Raw genomic sequence first — 12480 nt, 5'->3', positions numbered from 1 at the left:
CCATCACCTTCATCCATATCATGTCCTATTGTCTGAACAGGCAAAAAACCCAGATCAAATCAAACCCCCAAAACCCTGACTACCTTCCTTTCCCTCTTGTCTTCCTCCAGTCCATTTTCCACTTAACTGTCAAGAATTCTTAAAAATGTAAATAAGAGGGGAGGGATAAACTGGGAGATTGCAACTGACATGCACACAGTATCATACATAAAATGGGTAACTAATAAGAACCTGAGGTGCAAATATAACCAATTCAAAAACAAACAAACATGACAAGGCACCCAGACCAGGGAACTGCATCAACCCAGTGAATCCACATATTAGCTTGCAGGACCTTCCTTCTGGCTAAAGTTTTCTAAAACTGTTGTGAAAAAATGCAGACCAACAACCCCCTCCTTTATTCTCATCCGCTCCCAAACTCCTTTACAGCAATGCTGTATAAGAGTACTAGAAGCATTAAGCAAGAAAATTTAATGACATAAGTAAAAATAAGTTTAAAAAATTTTACATGTATACACACACACATGAGCAAATGGCACTGTGGATATTTGGTATTTACTGAGGAGCCACAAATTATTTGGCTGCTGTGAAACTTACTAAAAATGCCATTGGTTTTACTTTTTGATTCTATAATTTTATTTTTAATCAATTAATTTATTTTTGGCATCAATTTTAATTTGTTTACAAGTAATCCAAATGTCTTTAAAAGGTGATAAGGATTAAGTACATTATAGATGGAATATTATACAGACACTAAAAACCATGACTAATGTAAGTTACAAATAACAAAAATGACTCTAGTAAGCTTGATTCCAAAGGGAAGGTAGGAATCACAAAAGACTGAGAAAACTGCCCAGATGATTACTGGGGGCAGGAGGGAAAGCCACAAAACTTAAAAAGTGTCAAAAATATGATTAACAAAATAAGAAGGCCCAAAATACTGATAAACTACAAATATAACAGATCTTACTATATGAAGAGTGATTAAAAGAAAATCACATGCATGTCAGTAGGAAAACAAAGGATATGAACAAACAATTCATCAAGAAAAAAGCCAATAAAACACATTATTTTTAAAAACACACTGCTGCTGCTGCTGCTAAGTCGCTTCAGTCCTGTCCGACTCTATTCGACCCCATAGACAGCAGCCCACCAGGCTCCGCCATCCCTGGGATTCTCCAGGCAAGAACACTGGAGTGGGTTGCCATTTCCTTTTCCAGTGCATGAAAGTGATAAGTGAAAGTGAAGTCGCTCGGTCGTGTCCGACTCTCAGCGACCCCATGGACTGCAGCCCACCAGGTTCCTCCGTCCATGGGATTTTCCAGGCAAGAGTACTGGAGTGGGGTGCCATATTTTTAAAACATAACTTAAAACCTGGAAGATAACCATGTTTACCTATAAGACTGTCAAATATTAAAAACAGTGTCAACGGCTACTGCTAATTCAGGGTGCTGGGGAAACAGATACTCATATTCTACTGAAAGGGGAGAAACTGGCACAAACTTCTTAGGAGACACTTTGGTAAAGGATCCAATGCACCTGGGTAACAAAGTATTTTGATGGAGTGGTAATGGATCAAAACCTTTGAATGCATGCATTCTTTTCACTAAAGAAATATTCAGGAGTGCACTCTACTAAAATTACCCATCAAAGTACAAAAATGTCAGCACAGGACTGTTTCATGCAGTGTTGTTTAAACAGGGGATCATTTCATGAACTATAGAGCATCTTTATAGCAGAATACTCTGCAGGTATTAAGAACACTAATGTTTATCTATGTATACTGACATGGGAAGATGTTCAAGAAGTATCGCTGAGTGAGAAATCCATGTTTAAAAATCTTAGAGTTGTACATATATGTGTAAAAGTTATGTATGTTATCTTGATATGTAAGTGGAGAATAACATCTGGAAGGACTAACAACAAAATGAAATTATTAGCAGGGAAGAAAGAGGGGATTATAAGTAATGCTTTCCCCTTTTGCTTATCTATTTTTTCTGTTAATACGGTAAAAAACGAAGTTTTCAAAATAACAACTGCAATAAGGAATGCAGAAAAAAATACTTCACTTATAAATAACTATACCAAGGCAGGAAACAATCTTAGCTACAAACTACAACTATGTGATAATGCTCATTAAAATCAATATAATACATAGAATATACAATTTCTGTTAAAATCGATGGGGTTTTGATGTATTAAAATTTTTCTTTTCTAAATTTTCAATGATATTATCTTTTGTAATTCAAATAAAAGTGGGAAACTTTCATGAAGAAAATTTGCTAGTCTTTCCAAAATGAACTTCTAATAGAAACTATGCAAAATTATCCCACTGTAACATTTAAAGTTGAATTCATATTACCCTGATAGTAAGAAACAAAACACATGCCACTGATTTATGCCATACCTTTGCGAGCAGAGTTTTCCCACAGCCAGGAGGACCAGCCAGGAGGACTCCAGCTGGAGTCACCAAGCCAAGAGCTCTGAACTGATCTGGGTTACGTACTGGTGCCTGGAAAACACAATCCCAACATCGACCTGTTACAAATGTCCACTCTATACTGCATATTCAAATTATCTCTAGATGCCTATTTTCAACACTGATTGTGAGGCCTGAAGATAAGAACAGGGCTTAGCATAGAGTGCTTCCCTCTGTTCCCAGCATGAGGTAAAGGGTGATAAATTTAAAATCTTTGCTCTTAAAAAATTTATACTTAAATGTAAGTTCTGGGAACATTTTAGATACAATATTTCAACATTTTAAACTCGGAAATTTTTAGAAAATGTCTCTAGATTTCTAGGCTATAAAAATTTTAGGCACTGCTCCCCTTTAAGAAATCAGAAGCAGAAGTACTCCATGTAGTCAACAGCAGGAGATACCTGTTCACTATCATCTCCATGTATTTTCTTTTAATATTTACACACCTCTAAGGGAAAAGTTCATGCAAAGACGGGCACAATAAAGGACAGAAATGGTACGGACCTAACAGAAGCAGAAGCGATTAAGAGGAGGCGGCAAGAATACACAGAAGAAATATACAAAAAAGATCTTCACAACCCAGATAATCACGGTGGTATGATTACTCACCTAGAGCAAGACATCCTGAATGCAAAGTCAAGTGGGCCTTAAGAATCATCACTACAAACAAAGCTGCTGCTGCTGCTAAGTCACTTCAGTCGTGTCCGACTCTGTGCGACCCCACAGATGGAAGGCCACCAGGCTCCCCCGTCCCTGGGATTCTCCAGACAAGAACGCTGGAGTGGGTGCCATTTCCTTCTCCAATGAGTGAAAGTGAAAAGTGAAAGGGTAGTTGCTCAGTTGTGTCCGACTCTTAGCGACCCCATGGACTGCAGCCTACCAGGCTCCTCCGTCCATGGGATTTTCCCCGCAAGAGTACTGGAGTGGAGTGCCATTGTCTTCTCCAAAGCAGAGGTGATAGAATTCCAGTGGAGCTATTTCAAATCCTAAAAGATGATGCTGTGGAAATGCTGCACTCAATATGCCACCAATTTGGAAAACTCAGCAGTGGCCACAGGACTGGGAAAGGTCAGTTTTCATTCCAATCCCAAAGAAAGGAAATGCCAAAGAATGCTCAAACTACCGCCCAATTGCACTCATCTCACACACTAGCAAAGTAATACTCAAAATTCTCCAAGCCAGGCTTCAAAAGTACGTGAACCATGAACTTCCAAATGTTCAAACTGTATTCAGAAAAGGCAGAGGAACCAGAGATCATATTGCCAACATCTGGTGGATCATCAAAAAAGCAAGAGGTTCCAGAAAAACGTCTGCTTTATTGACTATGCCAAAGCCTTTGACTGTGTGGATCACAACAAACTGTGGAGAATTCTGAAAGAGATGGGCATACCAAACCACCTGACCTGCCTCCTGAGAAATCTGTATGCAGGTAAAGAAGCAACAGTTAGAACTGGACATGGAAAAACAGACTGGTCCAAATTGGGAAAGGAGTATGTCAAGGCTATATATTGTCACCCTGCTTATTTAACTTAAATGCAGAGTACATCATGAGAAACGCTGGACTGGATGAAACACAAGCTGGAACCAAGATTGTCAGGAAAAATATCAATAACCTCAGATATACAGATGACACCACCGTTACGGCAGAAAGTGAAGAAGAACTAAAGAGCCTCTTGATGAAAGTGAAAGAGGAGAGTGAAAAAGCTGGCATGAAACTCAAAATTCAGAAAACGAAGATCATGGCATCTAGTCCCATCACTTCATGGCAAATAGATGGGGAAACAATGGAAACAGTGACAGATTTTATTTTGGGGGCTCCAAAATCACTGCAGATGGTGAGTGCAGCCATGAAATTAAAAGATGCTTGCTCTCTGGAAGAAAAGTTAGACAGCATATTAAAAAGCAGAGACATTACTTTGCCAACAAAGGTCCGTCTAGTCAAAGCTATGGTTTTTCCAGTAGTCATGCATGGATGTGAGCTTGGACTATAAAGAAAGATGAGCACTGAAAAATCTATGCTTTTGCCCTGTGGTGTTGGAGAAAACTCTTGAGCGTCCCGTGGACTGCAAGGAGATCCAACCAGTTCATCCTAAAGGAAATCAGTTCTGAATATTCATTGGAAGGACTGTTGCTGAAGCTGAAACTCCAATACTTTGGCCACCTGAGCTGGGAAAGACTGAAGGCAAAAGGAGAAGGGGATGACAGAGGATGAGATGGTTGGATAGCATCACTGGCTCAATGCACATGAGTTTGAGCAAACTGGGAGTTGGTGATAGACAGGGAGCCCTGGCATGCTGCAGTCCATGGGGTTGCAAAGTGTCGGACACGACTGAGCGACTGAACTGAACTGAAATGGATTGGAAATCATTAAGGAACCATGAAGGAGCATGAAAGTGGAAAAGAGTAAATGAAAATTAACCGAAAGTTTCATGGGCACTAAAACTGTTGATCCCAATGAGTGTGACTGAGCTCAGAAAGTATTTCTCAAACAATTTATTCTTCATTGAATCCTAAATCTTTTTCTCTTTAAACCTCAGTGCCATAGAATTCAAACACAACCAAAAGAGTAAATATAAAACAAATCTCAGAAGAATGAAAAGCCATCATTGGGGTGTCACAATAATACCATTGTGTTGTTATACAATAATGATTATTATCGTATTATCATACAATAATAATTATATTATTATAATTGATATATTATTATGTAATAATAATATTACAAGAGAACCTATCACAGAAAGTATATCATCATGCCAATTTAGATATATAACCCAGTACACATGCATGGCTGTTTAGGCATCACACACACCGACAACATTTAGTGGCAGAAACACCTACCAATATCGCCATGGTGAGCTCTTCTCTAATGTCTTCCAGGGCACCAATATCTGCCCATGTCACATTAGGGACAGTGGCAAAGCCCTCCCTTTTGGCAGAGGGTTGGACAGACGACAGAGCAACAATGAAATCATTCAACTCAATGCACAGTCCTTTAAGCTGCTCCTCTGAGAGGGGATCTTGGTTCCTTAGCAACCCCAGCAGCCTTTGTAATTCTTCCTTAAAGGAAACAAATGAGGGAAAAACTGAAAAACCACAAAGCTTGTTGAAAAAGTTACTGTTTACACTTAGTGTAACATTTCTGTAAGGTATATAAACCTCTATACATTTTAATAATTTTCCTCATTGATATAGGTCATTTCTTTTGCTCTGATTTAGTCAAGAAAAGATATATCAACTATTAACAAAGATAAGAAAAATAATCTTTATATACTATACTAAGGCATGAGCAATTGGTAAATATTCATTTCAACAACCACATATTTCCAATTTTCACTTTTTACATATTCAAGAAACAGGTGAATTTTGATAAAAATCCTAGCTTACATGCACTATTATAAAAGGAATAAGTCTATTATTATTATTGACAGATATCCTTTTGGTTCCAAACGAGTAAGAAAGAAACAAATGATTTGAAAACCAAAGACCTGGATCTAAGCCCCTGCTCTGGAAATTAGAGGCCACGTGGCCTCAGGCAAGTCACCATCTCTTAAGCTTCATTTCTTTGACTATAAAATGGGGACAGGAATGGTATTTATTTGATAAAGTTATATGGATCAAATTATATAAAATCCCCCTGTTCAAGCTATAAAATGCTATATAAATGTTATATTGAGTTTTCATGACTCACAAGACTCAAAATTTTAACAGATCTTAGATGATAAACATCCCCCTCACATTCCCAGCACTGTCCCCTAGTTGAAGTAGGGCCAAGGATATGGTTATGTCAGCAGACTATTTTAGTCTGCCTAACAAAAGATAACCTGGAATTATAACCAAATGTCAATGTTATCACAGGAGTTGACAAATTTTCTGGAAAGAGAGAGTAAACACCAGAGACTTTGTGAGTCGTGCACTCTCTGCTGTACAGACACCTATGAGAATCCTGCTGTCATGTACGAAAACAGAACAAGAGTCTACATCAATAAATGAGCACGCCTATGCTTCAACAGAATTTTAATTTACAAAAACAGGAGGTAAGCAGGTGGGCCACAGCGTGCCACAGTGTATCAACTCCTGCTCTAGACCTCATAATCATTATTACAAAGGGAATTTATTTGGAATCAACTGAAAAAAGTAAAACTTGTACTTCGGAAATTTTACATATACTGGGTATAACAATTATTTTAAAGACACAGTTCCAGGGAAACAGAAAATCGCAAACTTCAACTACACTGACACCTGCCTGCTTTTAAGGTTAACACAAATTAGAAACATTCAAATGGAAAGTTTAAGGTCATTTAAGGTACCTGGATAGGAAGCACCTGTGTTTTAGAAGTGGGTTCAGCCCCAGTCCTTTCTTCCTGGTCTCCTTCAGAGGGCGAAGCTTCAATCTCAGGATTTTTCTTGTACTGCCCCTGCAGCTCCATTAAGACCCTGTTGACTGCACACATGGCTGCCTCTCGGCAGAGTGCCATCAGGTCAGCACCAACGAAGCCCGGCGTGAGGTGTGCTAAGTGACGAAAATGAAAAGTTTCAGGAAGTCTTAGTTTTCTGCACAAAGTTTGAAGTATTCTGTGGAAAAGACAAGGAAAAGAAATTGAGATTCCTAACCTACTAGTAAAAATAAGTCACCAAATATATTTATGGGGACTCCCCTGGTGGTTCAGACGGTAAAATCTGCCTCGCAATGCAAGGGACATGGATTTGATCCCTGGTCGGGGAACGAACATCCCACATGCCACGGAGCAACTAAGTCCCCACGCCGTGACTACTGAGCCCCTGGCCACAACTAGAGAGAGTCCACGCACCAAAACAATAAAGATCTCATGTGACACAACGAAGATACTGAGTGCTGCAACTAGGACTCGACACAGCCAAATATTAAAAACTATATATGTTTATGGAAGTCTTTCTTCTCTGTCAATGGTATTATAACGGACACAACTTAAGATCAAACAGTTCACTTAACAGACATAATGTAAGATCAAATAGTTCACTTATTTAACAAATGCTAACTCTCTAATATATATCCCACCTTATTCTATTAGGGATTAAGTTATAAATTTCTGCTGTATTAGACAATAGAATAAAAAAATAGGTTTTTAAAAAATATTCTGCCTATAAGAGTTTGACAGTATTACAGAAGAAATAAGATAAATGATTTATAAGAATGTAAGGTAAATTCTTTTAGAGTAAATTAAACAGACATCTGCCAAAAATAAAAAAAGCCTCTAAACTCAAACCATTAGCTTTATTCATCACGAAAAGTTATGCTGATACAAACTTTAATACCCAATCCTATATTAGGACAGTTATTTCTCCAATTTCATCTTTATTTACTGCTGATCCCCTGTATTTCATGTGTGAGAAACTTTGCTGAACTCAACTGGCAACATGGTATGTGTCAATGAAATGTGGACTTCTGGATAATTATTATCACTAAAAGTGAAAAAGTGAAGTCACTCAGTCGTGTCCGACTCTTTGTGACCCCATGGACTGTAGTCTACCAGGCTCCTCAGTCCATGGAATTTTCCAGGCAAGAGTACTGGAGTGGGGTGCCATTTCCTTCTCCAGGGGATCTTCCAGACCCAGGGATCAAACCTGGGTCTCCCACATTGCACACAGATGCTTTACCGTCTAAGCCAGCAGGGAAGTCTATTACCACTAAAGGAATACTTAAAATAATTTCTGGCAATACTGAATAAAATTTAAAAATAGCAAAGATATTCTGGACAAAAGGTCTGATACCAGACCACCTCAGTTTGAAGTCAGCTCTGCCACTCTGTGTTACTTCATTTCTGTGCTTTAGTTTTCTCATCTGTTAAGTATAATTATAATAGCACTTAATCATGGGATGTTAGGTGAATATATGCAAAGGTGCCAGAACACTGGCTGATGCATAGTAAGTTCCCAATAAATGTTGATTATTATTATTTAGATATTGTGATATTATACATTAACCTGGACAAAATAACATGTTGTGAAATTTCCAAATGTGTAAGAGAAACAAATAGTTTAATATGTCAAGCTACTGGACAATAAGTTATAGAAACACCCTTTGGGATCATGTAAGTGAACAGAAGAGAAGCAGATGAACATTACTTATAAATGAAAATTTTCACTTAGATACTGTAAATAGTAGGAGTGAAGAAAAAGTTCATTATAGAACTACTTCCTAAAAAAAAAAAAAAAAAAAAACTACTACTTCCTGGGGTTCCCTGGTGGCTTGGTGGTAAAGAATCTGCTTGCCAATGCAGGAGACACAGGTTGGATCCCTGATCTGGGAAGATTCCACATGCTGTGGAGCAACTAAGCTCATGTGCCAAAAACACTGAGCCTGTGCTCTAGAGCCCAGGAGCTGCAATTACTCAGCACATGGGCTGCAACTACTGAAGCCCACAACCTAGAGCCCCTGCTCCACAACAAAAAAGTCCACAGCAACGAGAAGCCTGCACACCACAAGTAGAGAAAAGCCTGAGCAGCAACGAAGCCCAGCACAGCCAAAAATAAATAAATTTTAAAAAAAAGAACTACTTCCTCAAAACACAGATCTGATTTGCTACTATGCATAAGAATACTAAGAAATTTAGAATGTTAAAGAAAAAATAGCTAACATAAAATAAATATCATCCTTTTTTCATTAACAGTCTACTCCTAAAAAAATGTTAACTTTGGTCATCATACTATGGAAACTCCTCAGATGGTAAAGAATCTGCTTGCAGGAGACCAGGGTTCAATCCCTGGGTTGGGAAGATCCCCTGGAGATGGGAATGGCAATCCACACCAGTATTCTTGCCTGGAGAATCCCCACTGACAGAGGAGCTTCGTGGGCTATAGTCCATGGCGTCGCAAAGAGTCAGACACAACTGAGAGACTAACACTGACATGGAAACTCCAAAGGAGGAGAAAACTACCATTAAGAGATTTCCAGTTTTAAGACAATTGAGTAAAGAGGCTGGAGCAGGTGGCCTGGACTCAGAAACTGAGCTCTACACTGTCTACAGCATATCAGCTAGCCCTGGAAGAAAAGTCCCGTAGCATCAGTTCCCCTATTCTGTATTGACTGATGGGTCACTCAGCCCAGATTCAAGAAGAGGAGACACAGACCCACCTCCCACTAAGAGGAGGACCGAGAATTTACAAATATATGCTTTAAAACTGTCACAATAATGAACCCTCATGTTTTTAATCACTCAGTTTCAATAATTATCAACATTTTCACAGTCTTATTTATCCCCTACTTTTTTTTCCCTCTGGAGTGTTTTAATGCAAATCCCAGGCATTATGTCATGTCAACTATAAATATGTCCGTATCTAATGACTAAAGACTTTTTAAAGGAGATTAAAGGGACATGCCAACTACATGGCAGGTTTGTTCCTTTATTCTAGGTTTTAAAAAAAATGAAAGATTAAAAGAACAATGGACATTTGGGGGCAACTGGGAAAATCAGAATAGATTGTACTGAGTAATATTATTATCAGTGTTAAGTTTATTTACTGTGGAAAATGGTATAGTTACACAGAAGTATTTACAGCTAAAGTATCATAATTTCTTCAACTATCCTTCATGTGGGCTGGCAAAAAATAAAGATATATACACATGCGCACACCCATACACACATGATGTTTTTACATAAAGAGGGAAATCAAACATAGCAAAATGTTAACAAGTGGTAAATTCAGCTAAACATACATATATTTATTGTATTATTCTTTCAACTTTTCTGTAGGCTTAAATATTTTCAAAATATGACTACCTAGGAAAGCCCTTTAAGGACTCGACTGATGATGGAATAGTGAGTGGATCAAGGAACAATTTTATCTAGTAGGGATGGTGGGCTTTACTGTGTCTATGTCTCTATTATGATGAAGTTTGACACTTAACCAAAAAAAAGATTTGATAAAGGATACAGGACTTATTTTTCTTTCAGTACCGTAAACATCCTAAAAGCAAGGGTTTAGAATTCTTTATATTCCTTACATTACCTATCCCACTAGTATACATATACTATATGCTTAATACACGTTTCCTAAGTAAATACAAACAACTTAACTTGAATAGTTGAGTAACCGTTTAAAGGTTATATTAATACACGTGAGAACACAATGAGCATACCTATAGATGACGCTGAATACAACAGCTGAGGAAGCAACTGCCAATCAGTCAAAAGCTGAAGCCACATTAAGTATTAGCAAGAAGGGAAGGATGACCTCTTCTTCCTAATACTTTCTCCTGCCCAGTGTCTTCTGGTCAGTTTTGTGTTCAGCACTCATGAAGTCTCCTGTTCATCTCTACCCGTCTTCCCTGTCCCCATGCCTATCCTTTCACTATATACCACTTTCCCTAAAAGCTGCTAGTAAGCGTGTGCAGCAATTTAGTGTCATGAACTTAAGCTGAAAGTCATTATAAATACAGTATTTCAGAACACTTCTTTACTAGATTTCCTTTACTCCACTGCCTGAACAGTGCCTCCCCAGATATTTTTGTTATTGAGATGCTGGTGGACACCTCTCTGCTCTGTGGACATTCAAACCCAATCACTAGGAAAGGGTGGTCTTACAGCAGACAGACAGTTCCCAACTCTCTGGCTGCCCCTTAATTATCTGTCAGGGAGCTTATAGTTTTAGGCAGATTAGTGCAACAGGTTAAAATACGGTACTCAGATTTAACCCACATGTGAACCAATGAGCACTACTCCATAGCTCTAAACACTCTCCCTAGGCTGACAGCCACCTAAAAAACAAAAGACATTGTTAATAAGATCAGACAAATGAGTGTGGACAGAAGTCCATTATCACTACTGGAAAAGCAGCCTGAAACCACTGCCGTATTAGTGAGTAAATTGTTTTCTTAAGCATTAATTTAACGTGGGCTTCTTCCTTTCCAAATCAATTTCATTGGCACATAAAGAAAGAGATAAGAGAGAAAGAAGGCTTCATGGCATTTCTCACCCCTCATTTTCAAAACACGCAGTTCAGATGACATAGTGGCATACAAATTTCATTCTCTAAGAGTATACCTTTCTCTGGACGCTTCATCTGGGATACCTAGGCATATTTCTCGGTCAAACCTTCCTGCACGTCTCAAAGCAGGGTCTAAGGAGTCTGGTCGGTTGGTAGCTCCAATGACTAGGACCCGAGCTGTAGCAGCCACATTATTCAGATCTAGTAAGAACCAGACAGAGGATGAGTGGTGAACAAGACACTTGACACTAAGGGTACTAATGTTATCCAAGTTATTAAGTGGTTAAAGTATTACACAATGACAATTATATATTATATATACAAATATAAAACATAACATTTAACATTTAACATTTATTAAATGCCTAATATGTGAAACGGAGAAGGCAATGGCACCCCACTCCAGTACTCTTGCCTGGAAAATCCCATGCATGGAGGAGCCTGGTGGGCTGCAGTCCATGGGGTCACTAAGAGTTGGACACGACTGAGCAACTTCACTTTCACTTTTCACTTTCATGCATTGGAGAAGGAAATGGCAACCCACTCCAGTGTTCTTGCCTGGAGAATCCCAGGGACGGGGGAGCCTGGTGGGCTGCCGTCTATGGGGTTCCACAGAGTCGGACACGACTGAAGCAACTTAGCAGCAGCAGCAGCAATACGTGAAAGATGTGAGGAAAATACAAACTTTGTCCTCAAGCAACTCAATCTATTTGAAGCACAGTAAGTATACATGCAGGTCAGGAATCAACAGTTAGAACTGGACATGGAACAACAGACTGGTTCCAAATAGGAAAAGGAGTACGTCAAGGCTGTATATTGTCACCCTGCTTGTTTAACTTCTATGCAGAGTACATCATGAGAAACGCTGGGCTGGAAGAAGCACAAGCTGGAATCAAGACTGCTGGGAGAAACATCAATAACCTCAGATATGCAGATGACACCACCCTTATGGCAGAAAGTGAAGAGGAACTAAAAAGCCTCTTGATGAAAGTGAAAGAGGAGAGTGAAAAAGTGGGCTTAAAGCTCAATGTTCA

General features: G+C 38.8%; 1 protein-coding gene across 6 annotated transcripts in view; it reads right to left on the bottom strand.

The window, feature by feature from the left end:
- The window catches only part of NVL (nuclear VCP like), an 87415-nt gene that overhangs the window by 47775 nt on the left and 27160 nt on the right, over positions 1 to 12480 (bottom strand). For all 6 annotated transcript variants that reach the window (XM_086345181.1, XM_086345179.1, XM_086345182.1 and 3 more), the window contains 4 exons: positions 11503 to 11647; positions 6790 to 7054; positions 5321 to 5539; positions 2408 to 2512 (listed from right to left, as the gene is read on the bottom strand). In XM_086345181.1, coding sequence (XP_086201307.1) covers positions 2408 to 2512; positions 5321 to 5539; positions 6790 to 7054; positions 11503 to 11647 — 734 coding nt within the window. The remainder of the gene's footprint in view (positions 1 to 2407; positions 2513 to 5320; positions 5540 to 6789; positions 7055 to 11502; positions 11648 to 12480) is intronic.

This window comes from Bos grunniens, chromosome 16, assembly GCF_055505025.1.
Source record: "Bos grunniens cultivar Pamir isolate PY7600 chromosome 16, Bosgru_T2T1.0, whole genome shotgun sequence".
NCBI lineage: Eukaryota > Metazoa > Chordata > Mammalia > Artiodactyla > Bovidae > Bos > Bos grunniens.
Note: the sequence above shows the minus strand (reverse complement) of the source record. Positions and strands in the feature narration are given on the sequence as shown.